The sequence below is a fragment of the Ophidiomyces ophidiicola genome (genome assembly GCF_022830035.1).
Source record: "Ophidiomyces ophidiicola strain CBS 122913 chromosome Unknown scaffold_28, whole genome shotgun sequence".
Lineage (NCBI taxonomy): Eukaryota > Fungi > Ascomycota > Eurotiomycetes > Onygenales > Onygenaceae > Ophidiomyces > Ophidiomyces ophidiicola.
Genome location: NW_026054668.1, coordinates 145,271 through 168,612, shown reverse-complemented (window position 1 = coordinate 168,612; position 23,342 = coordinate 145,271). Strand labels below are relative to the sequence as shown.

Sequence of the window (23,342 nt, the reverse complement as noted above, 5' to 3'; positions counted from 1 at the left end):
ATATGATGGCGCAAGCAAAAAGAATATTGCTGCAACTGTAGATACTTGACCGATTTCATACTTTGCGACATACTGTACGATTTCACTAACTTATGTATGTAACTACATATCTATATGTGTACATAACTACTACTATACATACAAAGACTCAAAATTTTTTAGCCCAACCCGAATTTTTATATCTACTGTAAGCTATCGCATTATCTAAAAGAAATATCTTTCACTCATCATGTTTCTGTATCCATTTAATTTCTGGTGATTAATTCCTCCGTCTGTATTTTGTTGAACTTACTGGACATCTATTGGTGGATAGCTCACGACTCTACACTCTGTACTGTGTATATTGAACGTGCCAAGGCAAGAGATCGTCTCACTGGTTGGTTAGACTAGTTAGTAGTGACCTCTTCTCCCTGGGTATCTTACCACTTCACAAGCCTCGAAAAGTCGAGAAGGATTCTCCACACACCTTTGTTACAGACGCCAACCTTTGCGGCCTGGGTTTCCAACCAGCGACACCGTACTACCAACCACTATTCGAACAGCACTGACACCCACACGGTGAAACCCCGCTACAGCGTCTTCGGTTGGCCATGGCCGCCGCCTTTGACGACGAAGACCTCTCAGTATCCCTACCCACATTCGAAAGAGCTGGTCAAGATGTCCGGGTTTCTCATAGCCATCCACCCATACCGCCACTTTCTAGGCCTTACGTCGTTCCCTCAGAACAATCCCCCGCGACAGCCCGTGACATGCAGCGGCTCGAGCAGTACAAGACAAAGAAACTACTGGGCGAAGGTTCATTTGGAAAGGTGAAATTGGCTATACATCAGGCCAGTGGGCGTGAGGTTGCGCTGAAGATAATCTCACGACGGAAATTGTTATCGAGAGATATGGTTGGCCGGGTTGAGCGCGAAATCCAATACTTGCAACTTTTAAGGCACCCGCACATCATTAAGTTGTACGCAATGCTACTACCCAGGGACAATTTAATTCAGTAATAAATACTGACCAGTCATAATCTTATTCATTACAGATACACCGTTATCGCGACAAAAACAGACATCGTCATGGTTTTGGAATATGCGGAGCGGGAACTATTTGACTATCTCGTTAGCCGCGGCAAATGTAACGACGACGAAGCCCGTATATTCTTCCAACAAATAATCTGTGCCGTGGAATATTGCCATCGTCATAAGATCGTACATCGAGATTTGAAACCCGAGAATCTCTTGATTGATAGTGATAAAAATGTTAAGATCGCTGATTTCGGCTTGAGCAATATCATGACAGATGGCAATTTCCTACGGACTAGCTGTGGCAGTCCAAACTATGCTGCACCAGAAGTTATTTCTGGAAAACTATACGCGGGACCAGAAGTCGATGTATGGAGCTGTGGTGTCATTTTATATGTGCTCTTGGTGGGTAAATTGCCTTTCGATGATGACTATATACCCAGTCTCTTTAGAAAAATCTCTGCCGGTAACTTTTACATGCCATCCTATATATCCACTGGCGCAGCCAACTTAATTCGGCGGATGTTACAAGTTCATCCCGTCCATCGAATAACTATCTCTGAAATTCGGCGAGACTCCTGGTTTAAGAAGAACTTGCCAAACTACCTTCAACACCCCGTGGAAGAGTTCGTCGCTACAGGGGCAGATCCGAATAAGGCTATTGATCTTCGCTCTATTGCACCAGGAAAATCTCCAGCTGCAAGAGAGCGAATTCGTGAAAATGCCATTATAAAACTTGAGAGAACAATGTGTTACGGAAAAGAGGACATTCAAGATGCCTTACGAAGACCCGAACCTAGTGCGATTAAAGATGCCTTCTTTATTATTGTCGAAAATGAGATGATGCAAACGAACTGTGAGTCTGCTTTTCCTTGCTTACTTCTTTAACGATAGACACACTATGTGATACTAACTGGCGGCGAAGCCCCACTGGAGGTTGATAGTAATTCATCATCTCTCAGACCACAGGACACTCAAGAGGCCTCTCCACGTAGCCTTGCGACGGGCGCCAAATCCGGAAGTTCTACTCTTCACGATTCACCCATGCCCCCCTTGGCTATAACTACTCCATCGGCCCGCTCCCCAGCTCGCGCTAGCTATGTGCGGATTCTACCAACTAGTCTTCCCTATGTTCATGAACAAATCATGGAGCAACGAACAAAGGAGAGGCCCGCACGGGCAGGTCGTGAATTGCAAGGCGATGCACCTGTTCCTGCCCCCTGCATCGAAACTGCTGAATATTCTGCTCCTTCTGGAGAACTATCGCTAGAAGAACAGGCCGCAACTGCCAGGGCATTGAAACCGCACTCCAGAAGCGTTGTTGACCTAGAAAAAATTCAATTTGATCCTCCGCTGAAACATACACCAACTCCTACCCAGCCCAAACGATCTCGGAAGTGGCAATTCGGAATTCGATCGCGTAACCTACCGTACGAAGCCATGCTCTGTCTGTATAAGGCAATCAAGGCTGAAGGGGGTGTTTGGGAGATCCAACCGGCTGAATCGGGTATATTTCCTTAGATCGAATTTGATATATTTCAGGTATTCTAACTATCAGTACAGATTCCCATGATATCGATCGGGCTCTAGAAGTTACTTCAGAAATTCCTGGCCCACTTCAGCGCAAATACCGCGATGTGCCCTCCGAGTATTATATTCCAAGAGATCTTTGGTTTATTCGTGCTCGACTTTTGAAGCAAGGTGTGCTAGCCCCTGGCTCAGCTAGCAGCACACATAGCAGCCGCAGTGACCTGGAAGAGTTTCGAAGACGAGTTAGTCTCAAAGGTGGTGTGTTACAGGCGGACGACAAGGCTAGCCCGGCGAACGCCGGCATATCTACTACTTCCTCTATATCCTCTTATTCGGCTACTTTAAACCACGGTGTTTGGGTTTTTGTCGATATCCAGCTTTATCAGCTCGAGCAAGACAACTATATGGTCGACTTTAAATGTGATGGTTATCAGAACGTTGTGCGCATCGAAGGCGAGGGGAATTCAACAGAATGGAGTCCGATTAGCAAACGGTTTCGGAATAAGGATAAAGAAATTACAAGCCCATATCCTTTCCTCGATGTTGCGTCTGATCTTGTTGCACAATTAGCTGCCGCTACCTAGCCGATTACCGACCTACCCTTTGCCCACCTGACGGCGCGCCCGACCAGTGGTACGATATTCTCCTCAACAATCTCCTTTAACATAACTTAATGAGGATCTACTCGATGACATCATTGTGACTTATGATGACCAAAAGTAATGGCTTAAGGATCAGTCGTCGAAGCATGCGCAGCAAATCGTGTTTGCCAGTGAACCCGTTTGTGCCCTCATGAGCGTCGCGAAATTTCATGCGGTATCCGTTCACACTGAATTACAAAGATTTTATTAGCTTGTTGAGTAATTCCCAAGCTTCCATGACTCTAGATATTTGTCAAAGTTAATTAGAAAATCTATTGGACTTTCCGCGGTCCAGTTATCTTCAAGGTTGTTACTCGAAGGCTAGAGCTTCCCATACAGTATAATGGGTCACCCTTGCAGGCGGGCTTCGACATCATCCTCGTCGAAAATGGCTGAACTTGGTGTGCATTATCTAAAAACAAAAGCATGAAGTGGATGAAGTAAGTGTGTTGCTGCTGAAGAGTATTTTAAATACTATATTCTCATCAAGACATGCGATACGACGACGAAGTAGCCCCGCGTCAATTGCATAAGCTCTTAAGCAACGTTCGCCCGCTGGAGGCAAACTGATCGGAGCTAAGATCAGCAGCCGCTCGGTGACAAGCTTTTTGTTCTTGTTTTTTGCAGGTGAGAGTATCTTGTACGTATATTGTGGCGTTGTGGCCGCTGGCTCTTTCATTGGCTTCCGGGGCGCGTTGGTAACGGCTCCATGAACCTGGACAGCCAAGAAAGGAGCTCTTCATGGCGCAATTCATTCCATCGGGCCAGATTAGCGAGAATGACGTATTGGTTTCCATTGGTACGGCCGACCTGGAAGTATTTGTGTCCTCCCTGATTTTTCTACACACAGCAGTTATATAGGAATTGACTTCTCCTACTTGCCAACTTGGTCTTTGTTCTACCCCTGGGGAAAGCTATTGATTAAAGAAACAATTGAAGATCACCGTGTTCGAAATTATCAATATTGAGGACATCCAGACTCAAAATTGCCAACATGATTCCTTTGAAGCCAGTGAACCTGTTCCTCAGGGCACTTCAGGTATGTAATGGAAGGCCTTTAGCTTATAGAGCCCAACTGATATTTATATATTACAATAGGTCGCCTTTGCAACCATTGTAATGGGTCTGATTGGCGATATGCTCAATGATTACCGGGGCCACAGTCAATCGACCGTGAACTATGTCATGTTCGCGGTTGCCTTCGCGCTATTGACGCTATTTTACCTCATAGCAGCTAATGCTAGTGAAAAATTGGCCATCCATCCGGTTATTCTGTTTATTGTTGACGTGTTAAATCTTCTGTTCCTCTTCTGTGCTGCGGTGGCCTTGCCATCAAAATTGCATGCCCCGAATTGCAGTAATGATGTATGTTTCATACCAACCGCCGCCTTTCACCACCTCTTTGAGCTGATCGTTCTTTACTTCTAGCTTGCTCTGCAACATAATACCATAACCAACAAATCAGGATCCCCACGTAAAACATGCCGCGAAGCTAAGGCTGCCACAGCGTTCCTTTGGTTTTTGCTGTTTACCTTTCTTGTAACCACCATTATCTCCGCAATCAATATGACTGGAGGGTGGATGGGAATGAGTGGCCGTGCGCGTCGTCGCTCATCAAAGGTTGCACCGCAGCCAATGTCCCAGGTTTGATTTTCTCCAAAGAAGAAACTGGTGGTGAGATTATTATTGTTGACGATAGAGAAGGTAAGCGATTAATTTGACCACTGATACCCTAAGGGACCATAACTGATCAGATGTCCAGGGTTTCAATAACGAAAAGGCATGATTTACGAGGTATATCTGACTTGTGTCGAAGGGATGTGATGCTCTGACAACATATTTGTTAACTCGTAATGCTACGGCAGGATTTGGTCGGAGCATCTTCCCATACTAATCACATATGCCCCAAGTACACCGCGGAGAGGGTATTGTATATGTATGTACAGTTCATATGTCCATTAATATGCGTTTATGTCTTGCTACTGCATTCCTTTTCTTGGCTTAGTCTGCTGCACAGCTCATTCATTCCAACTAATTCTTGGCCCGTTATATCTGTTCAATATGCTAATATCTAATGGACCGAATCACTGATCTTCGTTGTTTGAATGTTGCGGCTCAAAAGTGGGGCAGGGAATGCCAAGGCTGCTTAACCAGTTAGCGTACTCCGTAGCCAGTGAACGGTGCCATCACGGGGATGGACGACGTCATAAGAGAGTCTAGCCTAGGCTTAGGTAAGGTTGGCGCTGGATTCGGATAATTGCTGATCCGTCCACTACATGTGAGGCCTTGATCTTATCAGATAAAATCGTCCCATCCCCCTACCAGCTTTTATTTAGTCTATGAAATGCTTTAGAGCCCCGTATCCATCCACCTTGTATTGCCACAGTGTCAAAAACAGAGCATCTGCTGTCCTGAAAGCACTAGCGATTAGAGCTTCACGGATAGCTGACCTTGAAAACTCATCAAGTAAAGCCCGCCTTATTAGCCTGATTATAGTAAAGGTAAGCTTTGAAATAAGGCTATGTAAGGTAGAAAATTCTTCTTCCTTCTCAAAGGCATTAAGACATAAAATAAGTGCCGAAAACCAATCGCTCGCTTTATTTGGGATTATATGTAGTCTTTTCTATAGAGGAAGGAAGGAGGAGCTTCCGACAGTACCCAGTAGCAGTCTGACATTCTGTCTTTCCAGCCCTGCAATGATTCCGCCAGGCTATTATCTATCAAACGTCTGCTAATGTACGGGTGTGACTTGGCGACAAGATTTTACAAATTTGATATTGAAAAACAGAATAACCATTAAGTTTCTGCCGAGGGGATTTTTTTGTAGAAAGAGGGAAGATAGTCATCTGACAAGCTGAGGCATTAGAAGAAAGGTCAATTAGGTATCAGTGGGGTTGCCGTAGGATTCTCAGCACATTTCGGTGGAGGCTCCCACGGCTCAATGACCCGATGCGGTGCTTGACCAGGTTTCTTCTCGGCACGTACAAGAACCGGAATCACTGCACCAGTGACGAGTGGAAATTTTCGATGCCCAACAACTTCAAGAATGGCAGTAATTGCCCCGCCATGAGCAGTCATAGACAGAAAAGTATTTGGATCATGGGTGAAGACGTCATCCAATAGAGTGCGAAGGCGGTCTTTCGTGGCAGAGAGGGACTCCCGGAGCTTGGAGACCCAGAGTGGATCAGACTGGGCAAACCCGGGCTCAATAGAGTATGATGGGTAGCTGTTGCTAATGTACTCCCGGGAACTGCGTCGATCACAGGTGTGAATGCCGATAGTTTCGCGGAGAAGCTGGCAGTACTCAGTGAGCTCTTGCGAGACACAATTCAATCGGGGATAGTTTTAGTATATGCTTGCCTACCTCTTTAACTGTAGGGATAAAAGGATTATTCTGTGGCAAACTAAGAGTGCTAAAGGTGATGTTGGCGGTCTGCAAACAGCGGTAGAGAGGGCTTGTATAGTAACTCTCAGGAACTGGAATTCCACCTTCAATCTGAGTTGCCCATGCTTGTCTGGCTATTTGGGCATCAAGGATGCCTTGATCTGTCAAGTGGGCGTCTGTCCAGGTGATGGATCCGTTTCCATCTAGCATCGACCAATAACACTACTTGTGTCAGTTCGCTAATTCAGATCATAGCGAAGCAACTACATACATCCCAGGCTGCAGTGCCATAGTAGCTTTCAGCTACATTGTGGTAGCCTTGACCATGCCTTCCAAGAAAAAGCAATGTATACTTTACGTTAGCAGGGGCGGTTTGATTGATGGCATGAAGTTTGTGCGTAAACCGGTCCCACTGGGATTTTTGGCGGTCAGGGTCAAATGACGCGTCTGTGTCGTAAGTTTTATTTATCAGACCAAATGCAGTAGATACCTGGGCGTATTAGCAACGGCTAGGGGCCAGACAACCCAGGCAGTCAACTGGATGTAGTGCATACATAATCAAATGTTGCAGGATCCGTAGAGGGGTCATCTTGTAAGAAATATCCTAGCACAGTAGAGTACTCCCAGTGATATAAGGCGGCGGAATCGTTCATCGCAAGCACCAGGACTGCGACGGCGATGGTCACAACTAAACCTGGGCTGGTGTTCATGGCAGTCAGCTCCGAGAGCAGCGCCAACCGTTAAGCGATGTCGCTGTATGCACACGACTTCTAAAGGAGAGGCCAGTGTGGCGTGGTTAATCAGTGACTTACATCACGACAGCACCCGTCAGGAGGGCAGGCTGGCTAGCTTCAAAGTGTGGTGGTGGTTGTTGGTGGTTGATGTTATGAATGAGGCTCAATCGTTGACCAGGAGAGGGTGGTTAGTCAGCAGGACCGCTTTTAGCGCGGGCAGGCTGAGCCCGGGGCTGAGTCATACCCCCGCAGCACTACGCCCAATACGGCCAAGTGCATGACATCAGCGATGACTCACCCCCCGCAGGTGCGCTGTGATTGGCCAATCCCGGCCCTGCCAGCGCGTCGGAGTCCCGAAGCGGCCTAGCGCGCTCCCCAAGTTGCTCGCCGCGATTGGCCTTAAACGGCCAGGCATCTCTCACTCTTCATCCGCTCTCCGTCTTCTCGTTTTAACCCTTTCCTGTCTCCTGTGCCCGATTGTTGCTGGAAGATTGGACTTTCAGCGTGCATAGCTAACGCCCCCTGCTCGGCTCTCCCCATCTACTGTGTCGATAGCAGGACCTATACGGAGTATATACAACTAAAAATATCCTCCATACCCAGCCACAACATTATATTCTTTTGTTTAGAAGTGGTGCGGTCATTGCAGAAAGGATTTCAACTTTGTACCTGCGAATGATCCATCCCAAGTAGTTTGGCAATTTCGGATTATTCGGACGGCTCCTTGCATCCACTGCCTCCTACCCCGATTACCTTGACTACAACTTTTTACAAGGTACGCATAAGGCAGACATCGGCCGCCCTAACAGAAGCTAATAGGATATAAAGAGTTCCCATCGCCTTTCAGGGTACGCCATGGAATCGACTCTTACTCTTGTACGAGGAATCAATGATCAGCCTGCTTTTGAAATCAGTTGCTCTGCTGTGTCCAATCCACCGGTTCACAGCGGCGACGTGATGGCTGAGCCCCTTCTGGGCGTGGAGCCGTGGATGCAAGAGATGCTGAACGATCATATCTTTTCCCCTTCGGAGCTTTGCTTGGACCACATCCACAACCCTTGCGCGGCTGCTGATTCCGGCCTTGCCTCGCCAGCCATAACAATGGACGAGTCATGGATCAACTCAAACACTTGGCAGGCCCATGGTGACTTTGAATTCGCTCAAGGGAAGGCCGTTGATCCTCTTATCTCAGACTTGCCTCCTAGCATTACCACTGATCTATCATTCCTCTCCGACAACACTTTGGGTAATATACCAGCTTTCGATGCGATTTTTGCTGAGAAAGAACCCGATTTTCTATCCACCACTCTTCCCTACTCCGATATTCAGGCCGATCATTCTAATTCCGCGTTCAATCATGTTGCGACAGCTTTTCGCGAATTGGCGCGTGCTCGAGCTGCCGCCGATTCCCGACCTGTGCCTCAGCAACAAAAACAAAGAGATGCCTCAATTGCTTTGTATCTCGAACGTCTACGAGATGCATGTAATGATGCCGTTGCCGTAATAAACTCGTCTTCGTCATCTAACCGTTCGGACAACGAATCTAGTTTCAGCTCTCCTAGCCTCGGCTCCCCCCACAACTCGTTCCATAACGACCAAATTTCAACACCGTGGGAACCAAATTCCGCTAGCCAAGGTGCTTCATCCACTCTGTTTGATCAATTTATAGTCAATGAAGCAAACTCGCAGCAATCTTCTCCTGGGACATTGGCTACTTCTTACCGGGCTTCTGTTTCCACTCCAGCTTCGGAGGCCTCATCGAGACAACAGACAGTAAGTCATACGCCAGTCACCGGCGGAGTAGAGCTGGTGATGGATCTGAATATGAATACTGCTACTACCTTGCCTCGACGCCACCGACCTCGGACCCAAGCACAACGCGAGCGATATCTGGCCGTACGCAACCGTGGGGCTTGCGAGAAGCACAAAAAACAACACAAAAGAGTAAGGCCTAAGAAGCATTAATACCCTGATTTGACGAAGCAGTTAGCTAATACGCCTGTAGTGTACCTGCGTGGACAAGGACATCTCTTTGGACAAACGCACCAAGCGGGCTACGTCGAACCGTCCTGGATATGAATCCAATCCCGTCCTTTTGGCTACTCGCTCTCCGGTTCCAATGACACTACCAACCGTCCGCGGACCGAACCGAAACGCAGAATGTGGCTCACAGGCCAAGACTCACCAATACACGACCCCAGAGACCGAGGGCCTACACTCGCGTTTCGTCAAGAATGCCGGCATCTGCACCCCCACGCACTCTCCCCAACAACATGCTAGCGTACAGGAGACACACAGGGATACGCTTCAAACACTAGATAGTACTAAGAAGCGCGGCTCCGCGCGCAACCTTGACCCCGGATCGGAAAGAACAAAGGGTTGTAGTTCCTTCCGTCGTCGCATTTCGGATCACCATGCTCAATCCGGAGATGCCACACCCTCCGCTCTACTATCCGCAAGCTCTCCTGAAACGACCAGTTCCGTTGGCCGGGTCGCCAATTTGAGAGTGGTTACACCCATGACAACCAACGCGAAGACATCAAGAGCATATCTTCGCGCCACCTCTATCATTCGCCGCCCAACTGAGGGCGAGAGGATTATGAAGACCGCTGCCTCTTGGCTAAGACATAAGCCTGCTGAGCGCGGATGCGCATCGAGACGGTTCATTCATGAACCGAGAACCCCAGGCCTTCGCTCACCAAATGGTGGCCATAATATTGGCAAAATTCGCCAATTGCCGATTCAACCGTCTTACCTCACCCTCGGTTGCCAAGACCTCGTTCAATCATCGCCTAACATTATAGGCGAATCACCCTCACACACCAAACTTCTTCATTTCTGCATCCACCACATCAGCAATATGGTACACCGCGCTACTTGGCTAATTTCATCGATTTACCGCACAACATTTTTCTGCCGTGCTGCTTGCAATCGTTTGGACCTGATTTGTTTACACAACAGCGGAACGCTGAATAAGTCCAGAGAACATTGTTGGTGGAACTTGTATAGGACGTGGCTACCGCTGTGGGGACTTGCTCTACTATGCGAATGGCTTTGGGTGCAATTAATGAACCCGAAGAGTTACTATCTATGAGTTCTGCAAACTCGAAAGACGGCAGATATTGGATTCTTTCCAGTTATACAGAATCCTAAACAGTATAGAGGTTCCATCCGATATTATTTCCTTTACCCGCATCCAGCGGCTCCGCGCGCTATATAACTACTTCACCTGTTATAACTCTTTTTTCCCCCAGCCTTTTTTCTCTTGTACATACATGGCCGTTTGGATACCAGCCAGAAGATATGGAATTTATCAGAAGACCTTAGCTTAGCTTTATACGTATATTACGCATGACTTTTGGGCAAAATATTATCTATGTCAACCTTCAATCTTAGATCATACACATACGGAGTACAAGCATGAATCTTTTGTAGTTTAGGTAGTATTTCTAATAGTGCAGTGTCACCGGACAAAAAGGCTAAATACTCTTAATCGCTTTGTGTCCTCAGACTCTACCGGGGAGTTTGATTGGGGGTTTATTTGCTTATTTCTCATGTACGAAGTACTCTGTGCAGTTCATTCATCGCTTCTTCCAAACCTATTTCACCCCGTATTTTTCGTCATCCAGGAGCGTCGCCCATCGCACATTCAATCTACGCAAAAAGAGGCACTGCAAGGGGTCATCGCCAAACGTAAGATGTCTTTTCAATTGTTATTGTTACTCCAGATGTCGAATTACAGAAAAAAAAAACCAAAAAGAGAACTCCCCGACAGGGAATCGAACCCTGGTCTCCCGCGCTTGTTAGTCAGCTGACTTGACAAGCGGAAATCATGACCACTAGACCATCGAGGACTTGTTATAAGGCATCCAACAAATCTCTATATATATTGGGCATTGAAGCGGCGGTACTTGTTGACTGCGTCAATCCTTGTTACATATCTAACCAATCAAGGTTACGGTTTCGATGCGAATACGCCGTGGTTCTTTTGTTGATCAAATGCAAAGTAGTGGATATTACAGGTTATTCAAGCATCTAGGAACACGGTCATTAAACGCGATGGTATTTGTTCTAAGGTTGGATATCAATTCTTTCCTAACTCTAAACCGAGAATGCCTCAGCCCATATCTTCAAATGCCCCTATAACCCTGTATTGCTAGTCGAGCCTAATGGCGACCCAAAACCAAACATAGTTGGTGTTTGAGTCGTATCGGAGTCTGCGTTTGAGAATAGCCCGGGACTTCGCAAGGGTTCTGAGCACCGCGAACTCGAAGGTGCACCAAATACCGGTCCGAATGTCGGAACGCCCAGCGGCCGAACTCTGGAGTGGGCTGGCGCAGTGACACTACTATTGATGGAGTTTGCAGATACCAGAGGCTGTTTTTGTGTGACGAGCCGCACAGGCTTCAAATTGTCCACTACGGGACTCTGCATTGGCGAAAAGATGGCAGACTCCTCGTAGAACTTTTCGGGCGATTCATTGAATGGGCTTAGTCCTTTGAAGTCGACCCATCGCCGAGCCAACGCCACGGCCAGATCTGCCGCAAATTCCGGGCAGTGATGTAAAAAAGTCGTGGCACTGGGGGTTGTATACCACTGGAAATCGATGTGCCACACCAGCCAGGCAACCATCAGTTTTCGCAGCGGAGATCTCTCCCTTGTGTTTTCGTAAATGTAGGCGATAACGTCGACCTGCGGCGGTTTATCTGGGTCTGTCTTCATCATGAAAAGCTCGTTGATGATATCGTGCTTCAAGCGCGGAACCTCCAACTTGTCGGCCAACGTATAAAGCTGCGCAAGTTGGAAATACCGTTCATCCACTTCTTCATCTGTCTTGAGCCCAGACAACTCGTAAATGCCAGAATACAACCATTGTAAGAATCTCTCAAATGTGTCTGGGTCGTCTTCCGGCAACGATATGGCATTTTCACCGGCCTCTTTAAAATCCCGCATCAAGGCACCGTTAAAAAAGGGTGACTTCTGGCATAGTAGATCTTTGTGGGTTTGGAATTGGGCTTCCGATTCTCCAACCGTGATGGTAATCACAGAGACGCCGCGAAACCTGCCATGTCTTAGCATGTAGAGGATAGAAGAAGAATCACAGCCATTTCCGGCCAGAAAAATGCAACCTTAAAGCAGCCATCTTGTGGTATTTCTACAACAGTAGAAAGATAATGTGCAGGTAAAGCAGGGGGTGTGTCCTAGGGACCAGACCTAGGAGGTAACAACAGGTGAGAAGAGTCTTTATGGTTGCAGTTGTATGGCTGTGAAGGGGACGACGGGGCAAAATGCCCGTAGTAAATCGCCGAGTTTCCAGAAAGGATTGTGTAGGCTCATCCAACGCCAGAGATTACTGGACCTAGTTATAGAGCAACGGCTGTTAATGTGAAGCTGAAGTTGGGCGGCGAGGTGCTTGGTGAACTGGCAGCCAACAAAGCGCTCGGATTAAGTATGTTCCGCGGCGTATCCCGAAATAACCACCAATGTCAACAAGCAAGGCAGATAATACGCAGACAAAGAAGGCAACAAAAAAGGTTCAAAAGCAGGTACATTGTATGTTATCATCCGTAAAAATCGTAATCATCAGAGCCCTGAGAAGAACAGTACATCCGCCGATAAACGCAAACAAATGTCAACAATAGAGTGTTGGATCAGGATTGATCGGCAATCAACTCGTATCCAGCTTCAGATGGCAAGATGCGAATCGTCATATAAATAATAACAGCGTTGAAGCCAGCCAGACACATGCTAACCACGCACATAATCCACGAGCTATCCAGCTTCCAGCCGGGATAGAACCGCTCATCATTGTCGAAGAGATACGACTTGCAACACAAGTAAGTCAGTAATCTTACTTGAGGGCGCACATCACACGGGTATGATGGACTCACCACCAGCGCCATCCCGCCACACTGCACCAAGGAAATAAACACCAGGAAGACGGTCAGCACCTTCCATCCCGTCTCCCGCATCTGCTTCCCGCCGGCCAGGATAACGATGTACGTGATTAGGGTGATGGCTTCGAGCACGATGGCAAAAGACATGAGGAAGGCCACAGAGCGCCACATGGAGCAGAAGTAGCCGGCATTCTTGCCGTGGCAGTCGTCGTACTGCGGAAAGGGCTCGCAGGTCTGGCTGAGGGACGAGCAGCGGCGAGAAAGCCCGTAGGTGTAGTGGAATCTCGTGCCGGAGGGCTGGAGCGAAGGGTTAGTGGGTAAGGTAGCTCGTCGCCGATAGCTATGGAGACGAAGAAGGGCAGTGACGCACCGTTTCGCTATAGTAACTGACCCATTTCGGGATGATGATGGACGACAACGTGAGTCCAGAAGCTGCCGATTTCCTCAATTAGCTTATCCAACATCCCAAGGCAAAGCGTACTCCTCATCGTCCTAGTTTTATAACCATGCGAACGGGGGAGTCGAAGGGGGAACCTACCAGCCAGAAACACCAGGAGCGTCGCGAAGTAGAGAATGGTCTTGGTGACAAACCCAGTGTAATTCCTCCGCCCGTCCCCGGGCACCAGATGGAAATCCAGGGCGGCGTCGAATGGTCTCAGCGCTGAGAGGGAGGCGTGTGTATTTGCCTCGTTCTCAGTCGAGGCGATAGATGCGTTGCTGGATGTCCGAAGGGATGAGTTACCAGCGGTGGAGGCTGCGCTGGATTGATTGACTGGCTTGTAGGTGATTTGGCGTAGTCAGTTAGCGAGGCAAAGGACGTCGTTGAGCAGCTGGGAGATGGCGCAGCGTTTACTCCGTAGTCTGGCAGGCTTGCCGTGGTTGATGGCGGATGGCGAGTAGCAGCGACGCTGAACTCGGCAGCCTGGGCTGGGTCCACGTGCGCCGTGTCTCGGGTACCTCCAGCGCCTACGCTTTCTGGGTCTACAGCCAGGTACCTGGTACCTACCTCGGAGAGGGCGCGCAGAACTGCTGTGTACGCAGTATCTCCAGTAGGTAGTTCACTGGTCAACTAACTAATAGCTATATCGCCAATCTCCATCATAACCTGCGGCGGAGAGAAACATGGCACGTCCAGCCCAAGCGCGCGCCGCGAACGAGCATCCCATGTCGGGTCCGCCGCTGCCGTCGGTGGCGCCGTAACGGACGCACTATAACCGCCTGGCCCATGGACCGCATCCAGAACATACACATAGTTACCCCAGCGCGAGAAGGGCGCATGCGCGTCTTCACACGAGCCCAGCCGGCAAACAGAACCCGCGTTGATGCCCGCAACCTCGCGCCGTCGCTTTGATCTGCAGCAACCGGCAGGGCTGGCTTCGTGCTGCCCAGGCTTGGCCCAGCAAGCGCTTCGTATCGGAATCCACTTGAGAACGAAAAGAAAAAAATAAAAGGCCCCAAGTTCATCGGTTGGATTGTTGGGATATCGGCAGGACGAGCAGAAGAAAAGAAGGAGTCTGCATTTAATTACGTACATAGGTTCCCATGGCATGTCTTCGCCTGATCAACGCCGGATGATAAAGCCCGTGAGCAAATGCATTATTCGTAAGGGACAGGAGGAGAAGAGAAGAAAAGCAAAACGGGGGAGAGACAATGATCGCCGTTCTTCATTATTGCACACTATTCTCTTCATCCCCTGCCTCGTATCGGGATGGAGACGCGAAAGCCGCAAAAAAGCAAAACGGTTCAAGAAATAAAAAAGCGCAAAACGCGGAATATGCAGGAGTTCGTACAGGGGGGGGATTGGTCGAATTGTAACCCGGTCAAAAAGGTCATTGCGTGGAGATGCTGGAACCAAATCAAGAAATACGTAATGACAACGCGCTTCAACGCCATAGATAGCAAGCCCACAAAAAGTTAGTGTATAATAAAGAGAATACATCTCGAGAAGTGAAATGGGAGTTCGGAGACAAGATCGGGGGGGGGGGGGGGGGGGGGGGGGGGGGGGGGGGGGGGGGGGGGGGGGGGGGGGGGGGGGGGGGGGGGGGGGGCGGGGGGGGGGGTAGGTCGGGCCGGTCTTATCGTCGAGCCAGCGACGATACAGAGAAGGGCGGCCAGCCAATACGCATCATTACGGCGTACAGGCGAGAGTGTGAGTCTGGCTGTCGACGGGCTGCGCGGGCGGGCTGAGGTCGCGCAGGCAAGTGGAGGCCGGCAACGGCTGGGCGGCGTATGACGCGGGCCGACCGCGCATCGGCAACGGCGGCGGCGACGGGGACGGCGACGGCAACGGCAACGGACGGGCTATAAAAGGGGGCAGGAGCGAACGGGGCGGCTCCTGCCTAGTTAGTGACCTAGTTCGCCTGCGATGGCGTCGCGCGCGCTGGTGCTGCATGGCGCCAGAGACCTGCGGCTCGTGAGCCCCCCCCCCCCCCCCCCCCCCCCCCCTGTGATGCCTGGCGCGCGCTGACTCAGCCAGGAAACACGCGCGGTGCCGCCGCCGCCCGCGGACCACGTGCAGGTGGCGGTGCGCGCCACTGGCCTGTGCGGCTCCGACCTGCACTACTTCCACGACGGGCGCAACGGCGACCGTGTCGTACGCGCACCGCTGGTGCTGGGCCATGAGTGCACCGGCCGCGTCGTCGCGCTGCACGCCGATGTTGCGCCCACCAGCCACCTGCGCGTGGGCGACCGCGTCGCGCTCGAGGTGGGCGTGGCCTGCCGCCGCTGCGCGCTGTGCCGCACCGCACGCCCCAACCTATGTCGCGCCATGCAGTTCCGCAGCTCAGCGGCCACGCTGCCGCACCGCGACGGCACGCTGATGGACACCACCAACCACCCGGCGCGGCTGTGCCACGCCCTGCCAGACAGCGTGTCCGACCTGGAGGCGGCGCTCATCGAGCCGCTGGCCGTGTGCATGCACGCCATCCGCCGCTCCACGCCGCCAGACCCGACCACCACCGCTACTGTCTACCGCGCGCTCGGCGAGGACCTACCCGCGCTGGTACTGGGCGCCGGCGCCGTGGGCCTGCTGCTGGCCGCCGCTCTGGCCGCCACGCAGCCCTTCACGCGCATCGTCGTGGCCGACATCGACCGCGCGCGCCTCGACATCGCCGCGCGCCTGCCCGTCCCCGCCGGCCGCATCACTACGCACCTCTTCCCCCCCAGCCCTGACGAGCCGCCTTCCGACGACCACGACGACGACGCTGCCGCCCAGGCCCGCGCCGCCGCGCTGCCCGCCGCCGGGCGCTTCACGCACCTGTACGAATGCACGGGCGCAGTGGCGTGCGTGCGCACGGCGATCCACGCAGCGGCGCCGGGCGCGCGCATCGCGCTGGTGGGCATGGGCGGGGCGGCAGTGGCGACGGCGGTGCCGCTGGCGGCCGCGGCGCTGCGCGAGGTGGACCTGGTGGGCGTGCTGCGGTACGACGACGCGGCGTACCCGGCGGCCATTGCGCTGATGGCGTCGGGCCGGCTGCGCGGCGTGGCCGAGTGCGTCGTCACGCACACCGTCGACCTGGCTGACGACGGCGGCTACAGGGGCTTTCGTCTGGCGGGTGCGCGTGTGGATGAGTCCGGTTGCCCGGTGGTGAAGGTCGTGGTGCTGAGTGGAGGACTAAATAATAGGTAGGGATCAAGCGGAGCCGCAGCAGGGATCACGCGGATGAGATATTGGGTGGATGGCTTTGGTGGGGGGTATAGAGAAAGAGAATTAAATACATGCATTATGGGATCCATATCGCCGCAACACGCCCTGGTATCGAGCTCTAACTACCTAGACATGCACAAAGCAATAACAGCGCAGATAACGACGGGCGGGCTAAGAACACGCTGACTCGAGAAATAACAGACAGAAAGAAAGACAAACAAATAAGCAGACAGACAGACAGATCTAGTAAACACGCCGAGACAGGAGATCAACAAGCAAAGGAAAGGAAAAAAAAAATAATAAAAATTGTTATCATTATTTCTTTTTTGTCAAAATGTCTTCAACCCCGACGCCGCGTGCACGGCGGTATAAAAACACAGGGCGTAAGGGAAGAGTGGGGTAGAATGTATATAGAGGGGTCCAAGCAAAAATTAAATCGTGCGACTGGTCGTGCAGAAGGAGAGAGGAGGCGGGCAGGGCGGGTGGGAGGGGTGTTGGCTGGGTTCCCCGCCCGTGAAGAGGAGGGAGGGAGGAGGAGAGAGGTGCTAGTGGTGGTGGTTGACTAGCGGTCGTGGCGTTAGTAAGAGAGGGAGGTTGCCCCGCATCCCGTCTGGCGATTTAACGTTGATAAGAGTTTTAAGTTCATGATATATCGATTTTTAAAGTTAACTTGCCGCTCGGAAACAGCCGCGCGGGCAACCACACTGGCTTTGCGTTTTAGAACAGCAGATTGCCGTTCTGGTCGACGGGCCAGATGGGACACGGCGTGCCGTTGGTGTAGGTTGGGTAGGCCTCGTGCACGTGCGACGACAGGTCGAGGATGTTGGCGCCCGGCATCGGGTTGCCCAGCACGAAGTCGCCCACGGCCTCGAGGTCCAGCCACGAGAAGTCGTTGGCCGGGCTGACCTGCGCCGCCGCGGCCTCGCATGACCCGTTGGTCGACGCCCGCAGCGCCACGTCCGCCGGGTGGCGCGGCGGCCCGCGCTCGGATACGCCGCCGGCCAGCAGCGTCGTGGGGGCTGCCGTGGTGGAGGAGGAGGAGGAGGTGGTGGTGTTGGCGGCGGCGGCGGCGGAGGAGGAGGGGGTGGTGGTGGTGATGATGGCCGCGGGGGCAGACGGCTTGAACCACAGACGTTCCAGCAGCAGGGCGTAGCGCGTGCCGGTCTTGTCGGGCCCGGCGCTGGCGCGGCACATGCGCGCCATGGTCTCGCGGATCATCTCGCGCAGCTCCGACTGCTCGTCGCGGCTGATCACGCCGAAGGAATGTGCCTGTTCAGAACAGCGGGCGAGTATCAGCGCTGATGTCCGGCGTGCGCAGGGGAGAGAGGGGGGGAACCAACCTTGTACAGAAACACGGCAGCATAGGTGCCGTAGCTGGACAGAAAACAGGCTCTCGTTAACAGATCCAAGACCAACGCACACACACACACAGAGAGAGAGAGAGAACCTACAGGTAGTAGCGCAGCGGCAGATAGCGCAGGTGGCGCTCGGGGTCGACGGAGGTGTTGAGGATGCGCAGGTACTCCTTGGCGGAGCGCACGGAGGCGTAGATGAAGCGCGAGTCCTGCATGGAGGCGACGTCGCTGAAGGTGGCGCGCAGGTACTCGCGCTGCATGCGGGCGGTGCACTTGGGCTTGGACGACAGCGTCTGCGAGATGGCGGCCTGGAAGGCGAAGGCGTTGGTGTACAGGCTGAGATACACGCACTGCATCTGCAGCGTGACCTTGAGCTCGGGCGCGCACGTCAGCTGGCTCCAGCGGTCGGACCAGCGGTCGATGGCGATGCGGAAGTCGTCGACGTACTTGACGTAGTCGCCCATCAGCATCATGTGGCTGCTGGACCGCATGCCCGAGTACAGCACGTCGTGCACGTTGCCGTACAGCTGCGTGAGGTCGAGCGTGGCCTGCAGGATCTTGGAGTGGTCCTCGTCGCCGGCGGTGCGCGGGCGCAGCGAGGGGAAGTCGTCGCTGACCAGCCCGGTCATGGGGCCGGGTCCGCGCGACCAAAAGGCACGGCCGATGCGCACGGAGATCAGACGGTCGGACACGTAGCAGCAGGCCCAGGCGAGGCGGCGGCGGTGCGTGGCGTGCAGGTCGGCGGCGCCGCCGCTGTCGCCGCGGAACGAGGTGCGCTCGAGGCCCAGGAAGTAGCCGGAGCGCAGGGCCATGCCGACGTGCATCCAGGCGGCGCGGTTCTCCTCGCCGCGGCCGATGGGCTTGATGCGCGGCTGCAGGCCGGGCGGCTCCCACTCGGCGATGAGCAGCAGGGCCTCGACGGCGCCCACGTCGCAGGGCGCGCCGGCGGCCACGTCGGCGATGAGCTCGTGCATGTACTGCGCGCAGCGGTCGTGCACCACCACCACGCCGTCGCGCGGCTGGTTCTTGGACGCGATGGTCAGGATGGCCGTCAGCAGGTGGCGCTCGTCGCGCGCGAAGACGCCCAGCTGCGCGCGAGCGAAGTACCGCCGCGGCACCAGCGGGAGGTGTGGGTGGAAGTGGTCGGCGTAGTGCAGCACCAGCGCCCACAGCTGGTCGACCGTCAGCGTGCCGTTCTGCACCAGCCGGTACGCCGCGATGCTGGGCGCGTCGAGCGCGGAGACAGAGGCCGCGGCGGCAGCGGCAGCGGCAGCAGCAGTAGCAGCAGCGGCACTGGCACCAGGACCAGGACCAGTCCCAGCACCAGCAGTAGTACCGACAACCACCCCAGCGGACGTACCCGCACCTACACCTGCACCCGGGCCCGCGGCCGGCGGGTGGTCGAGCAGCGTGCTGTGCGTGGAGCGGCGCGAGTCGGACGGGAACGGGCTGCCGGCCTTGTAGAAGCTGGCGTCGTCGTCGTGGGCGACGTTGGTCAGGCACTGCCACGCATCGGACGGGTTCTGCAGCACGCCGGGGCCGAACGGGCTGTCGGCGATGGGCGCGAGGCCCAGGTCGTCATCGTCGTCGTCCTCGTCGTCGTCGTCGCCGCCGCCGTGCCCGTCCTCATGGCCGTCGCGCGGCGGGAAGGCTGGCCGGCCGGGCGTGACGACGCCCACGACGCCAGCAGCGGAGACGGCAACGGCGTGGTGGTTGAGATGCAGCGACTTGGTGCGCGGGGCGGCGGGCAGCGCTGTGGTCGTCGTCGTTGTCGTCGTCGTCGTCGCAGGCACGGCGGGCGGGAGTGTGAGGGCGTCGGCGTCGACGGGCTTCTTGCGCACACGGCGGCCGCCGCGGTTAGAGGAGCCCAGCACGCAGTCGCGGCGGTCGCGCAGGCAGCGCTGGCACGGCGGGCTGCCGGGGTTGCCGCTGCTGTCGCTGGGGGAGTCGGTTAGCGGGCGACTCCATCGAGACCTCATCACCAGAAAGAGAGACAGAGACTCACAGATCGCAGCGCGACTTGCGCTGGCGGCAGTGCAGGCAGGCGCGCGAGACTCGCTTCATGGCGGGCGGCGGGCAAGTCGGGGCAAGCGGCGGCCGGGCGGGCGGTTTTAAGGCGGGCAGGGCAGCAGCAGCAGCAGCAGCAACAGCGCTCCGGCTCGCTAGTTAACGAGTTAGTTAGTTAAACTAACCAGCTAGTTAGTTAGTTAGTTAGTGAGCACCGGCGATCAGCGTTGGCGACGCAGCGCCGCCGCAGCAAACAGGCAGCACGGCGAGACGAGGGCAGCCGATGAGTGAACTAAGGTGGTTAATAACGTACGGCCGACGGGCGGCCTGACTAACGGCGTGTTTGCTGCTACTACTGGTGCTGCTGCTGCTGCTGATTCTGCTGTGGCCGCGGCGGCCGCCCGCAAACGAACGGCGCGTTTGTCACGCCTGGCGGCCCGGATGGCAACGCGCGAGGCAGTGAACCCGCTCACTACTGCCACCCGCCGGTACCCGCCCCAGCAGCAGCAACAGCAGCAGCAGCACTCTGTGTGTGTTTTACTAGCCAGCTGCCATGCGATCCTCCGCCCGCTCGCCAGCGCAGCGCACCAATCCTGCCAGATCATCGATCGCAATCCTGGCGCTGGGCTAGAAAGCCGATCGCCTGCCCCCCGGGCGTGCTGACGACGTCGTGTGTGCGCGCCGATGGAACGCCGGGCTCTCGGGCTCTGCTCAGCCTGCCTGCACTGCACTGCACTGCGCTGTGCTGCGCTGGTCACGTCGCGCTTAGTTAGTTCCGTTCGTTACCAGCCGGCAGTGCCTCCGTACCGCCCGCCCGCCGCCCGCCGCCCGCCGTACCGTAACCTTACGAGCCAGCCCCGCCGCCCGCGCGCCAAGCCTGGCCGTTGCTGCCGCCCCCAATTGCCGGCGTGGCCGCTTTGTCGTTCCGCATCGGGCAGCCTGCCGCCGCCGGCTACTCACTGCCCGCTCCTTTCCTCTCACTCCTCTCACTCCTCTCACTCCTCTCTCTCCTCTCCTCGCCCAACCCCCCTTCCCCCCCTTCCCCCCCCCCATGCCCCCCCCGCCCGCCCTCGCGCTCTTCTCGCTGCACGGCCAAACCGCCGTCGTCACCGGCGCCACGCGCGGCATCGGCTACGCCATGGCCCTGGCCCTTGCCGAGGCCGGCGCCGACCTCATCCTGGTGCAGGTACGCTCTCTCTCGCTCTCTCTCTCTCTCTCTCTCTCTCTCTCTCTCTCTCTCTCTCTGCCTCTCTCTCTCGCTCACCCCACCAGCGGGACGCCGCCAACACCGCCGCCCGCGACAGCATCGCCCGCGCCACCGGCCGCGACGTCACCATCCACGCCGCCGACCTGGCCGACCGCGTCGCCGTGCACAACCTCATACCCGCCCTCGCCGCCGCCGGCCGCCGCCTGCACATCCTGCTCAACTGCGCCGGCATCCAGCGCCGCCACCCCGCCCACGTCTTCCCGGACCATGACTGGGACGAGGTACGTCCGGCCCCATCGCTGCCTTGTTTTATTGATTTTTTTTTTTTTTTTTTTGCCTATGGAATGCCCAGTCCTCTTAATTTCACGCCCCCGGCGCTCCTGTAGGTCCTGCAGATCAACCTGACCTCCGTCTTCACCCTGTGCCGCGCCTTTGGCGCCTACCTGCTCGCCGCCGGGGACAACGACGGCAACACTAGCTGCAGCTCCGACCCACCGGTCCCGCTCCCGCTCCCGCGCCCGCCGCGGCGCCGCGGCGCCATCATCAACGTCGCGTCGCTGCTATCCTTCCAGGGCGGCGTGACGGTGCCGGCGTACGCGGCGGCCAAGGGCGGCGTGGCGCAGCTGACCAAGGCGCTGGCCAACGAGTGGGCGGCGCACGGCATCGCGGTCAACGCCATCGCGCCGGGCTACGTCGACACCGACATGAACGCCGCGCTGCTGCAGGACCCCGCGCGCCGCGCCGCCATCACCGCGCGCATCCCGCTGGGCCGCTGGGCCGCGCCCGACGACTTCAAGGGCGTCGTCGTGTTCCTGGCCAGCGAGGCCAGCGCCTATGTCTCGGGCGAGCTGGTCTGCGTCGACGGCGGCTGGATGGGGAGGTAGTCAACCAGCCAGCCTGAGCTGGAGGTGGGCTTATGTCTTTCGGGTCTTTCAGATCTTTCACCATGGGAACGCGGGATGGCTTCCTGGGGCTCAGTCGCGCAGGAATGGGTATAATATAACTAGGTATCATGAATGCATTCGTTTCGAACCGGCCTGGCCCATGCCTGCGGCTCGTCCATCGTACTAATGGCGATGCGGCCACATCAAACTGCAGATCGACCTCGCGGTCTCTCCTTTCATTATGCATTCGTCTGGGGGCGCCTGTCTGGCTCGAAGGAGGGTCCCATTGGGTATCTAGGATGGACGGACTCCGTAGAATCACACGTAAATGAACGCTCGTCTGCTGGAACGGCAGTCAGGATGCGACAGTCTGAAGCGATAGCCAGAGAACGCGTTTGGCAGGAGGCAGGAAGGGTGGTTAACTACTTCACTACTCTATAATCAGTTAACTAGCTAACTACTAACTTGGTACCTAACTTACCTAGTTAGTTCCTGAACTCCGACAGAAACAGTGGCGAGAAACAGCCGTGCAGCCCAGCCCAGCCCAGCGCCGCCCCCCAGCCCCGACACCGCAGCCAATCACCCGCGCCAGGCCTGCTCTCGCCGCCGGCCCCGTTGTTTCGAGTCCGCGCCTTTTTTAAGCCGGGCGATGTCTATTCCTGTTTCACGTTTCACCCCATATCAGTCTGGCGAGCAACCATGCCCGTCCTGGCCCTGCGACTGGCCCATGCCTTGCCTGCCTGCCCGCCCGTCTGACCCATGCATGCGGGCCCCGCTGGGCGACACGCTCGCTGCGCCCGTTTGTTTGTCTGTCTATTATCTGTCTCGCTGGCGCCGGCCCTTTTTTATCTTCAGCCCAGCCCGCCCGGCCCTGGGGGCGCGCCAAGTTCGGGTTCTGCAGACTTGGCTGTTCTGTTGGACGTTGCTGTTCGTTGTTGGGCCAGATACTTTTTTGGCACTGCTTGTCTTGGGTCTCTCCTTTTGCCTCTTTTTTTTTCTTTCGCTTCTTGCTGTCGCGCGTGGCTGCGCCGCTTGCGCCCGCC

At 54.8% G+C, this 23,342-nt stretch overlaps 8 protein-coding genes and 1 non-coding gene across 9 annotated transcripts; 5 read left to right on the top strand and 4 right to left on the bottom strand.

Moving 5' to 3' along the window:
• Positions 1–590: 590 nt before the first annotated feature.
• Positions 591–3,127, top strand: SNF1 (Protein kinase; the record flags this gene model as incomplete). The annotated part of the gene is made up of 4 exons (XM_049254534.1): positions 591–958; positions 1,034–1,869; positions 1,939–2,520; positions 2,577–3,127. 4 exons carry the CDS (start codon positions 591–593, stop codon positions 3,125–3,127), a joined length of 2,337 nt encoding a protein of 778 aa, XP_049106513.1.
• A 1,051-nt stretch (positions 3,128–4,178) lies between these two features.
• LOZ57_005504 (uncharacterized protein) lies at positions 4,179–4,834 on the top strand (the record flags this gene model as incomplete). The annotated part of the gene is made up of 3 exons (XM_049254533.1): positions 4,179–4,223; positions 4,283–4,549; positions 4,613–4,834. The coding sequence occupies 3 exons, from the start codon at positions 4,179–4,181 to the stop codon at positions 4,832–4,834; spliced, it is 534 nt and encodes a 177-aa protein (XP_049106512.1).
• A 1,224-nt stretch (positions 4,835–6,058) lies between these two features.
• On the bottom strand, positions 6,059–7,279 carry PMU1 (putative phosphoglycerate mutase pmu1; the record flags this gene model as incomplete). The annotated part of the gene is made up of 4 exons (XM_049254532.1): positions 6,059–6,478; positions 6,549–6,791; positions 6,841–7,059; positions 7,124–7,279. 4 exons carry the CDS (start codon positions 7,277–7,279, stop codon positions 6,059–6,061), a joined length of 1,038 nt encoding a protein of 345 aa, XP_049106511.1.
• Positions 7,280–8,158: 879 nt separating this feature from the next.
• LOZ57_005502 (uncharacterized protein) lies at positions 8,159–10,397 on the top strand (the record flags this gene model as incomplete). The annotated part of the gene is made up of 2 exons (XM_049254531.1): positions 8,159–9,247; positions 9,309–10,397. The coding sequence occupies 2 exons, from the start codon at positions 8,159–8,161 to the stop codon at positions 10,395–10,397; spliced, it is 2,178 nt and encodes a 725-aa protein (XP_049106510.1).
• A 670-nt stretch (positions 10,398–11,067) lies between these two features.
• Positions 11,068–11,157, bottom strand: LOZ57_005501. Its single transcript has one exon. It is a non-coding gene; the product is annotated as a tRNA-Asp (tRNA).
• Positions 11,158–11,443: 286 nt separating this feature from the next.
• Positions 11,444–13,347, bottom strand: LOZ57_005500 (uncharacterized protein; the record flags this gene model as incomplete). Its single annotated transcript, XM_049254530.1, has 3 exons — positions 11,444–12,365; positions 13,064–13,128; positions 13,195–13,347. 3 exons carry the CDS (start codon positions 13,345–13,347, stop codon positions 11,444–11,446), a joined length of 1,140 nt encoding a protein of 379 aa, XP_049106509.1.
• A 2,620-nt stretch (positions 13,348–15,967) lies between these two features.
• LOZ57_005499 (uncharacterized protein) lies at positions 15,968–16,828 on the top strand (the record flags this gene model as incomplete). Its single annotated transcript, XM_049254529.1, has 1 exon — positions 15,968–16,828. One exon carries the CDS (start codon positions 15,968–15,970, stop codon positions 16,826–16,828), a length of 861 nt encoding a protein of 286 aa, XP_049106508.1.
• Positions 16,829–17,563: 735 nt separating this feature from the next.
• On the bottom strand, positions 17,564–20,265 carry LOZ57_005498 (uncharacterized protein; the record flags this gene model as incomplete). Its single annotated transcript, XM_049254528.1, has 4 exons — positions 17,564–18,115; positions 18,187–18,220; positions 18,298–20,139; positions 20,207–20,265. 4 exons carry the CDS (start codon positions 20,263–20,265, stop codon positions 17,564–17,566), a joined length of 2,487 nt encoding a protein of 828 aa, XP_049106507.1.
• Positions 20,266–21,346: 1,081 nt separating this feature from the next.
• On the top strand, positions 21,347–22,299 carry LOZ57_005497 (uncharacterized protein; the record flags this gene model as incomplete). The annotated part of the gene is made up of 3 exons (XM_049254527.1): positions 21,347–21,394; positions 21,481–21,696; positions 21,802–22,299. 3 exons carry the CDS (start codon positions 21,347–21,349, stop codon positions 22,297–22,299), a joined length of 762 nt encoding a protein of 253 aa, XP_049106506.1.
• Between the last annotated feature and the right edge of the window lie 1,043 nt (positions 22,300–23,342).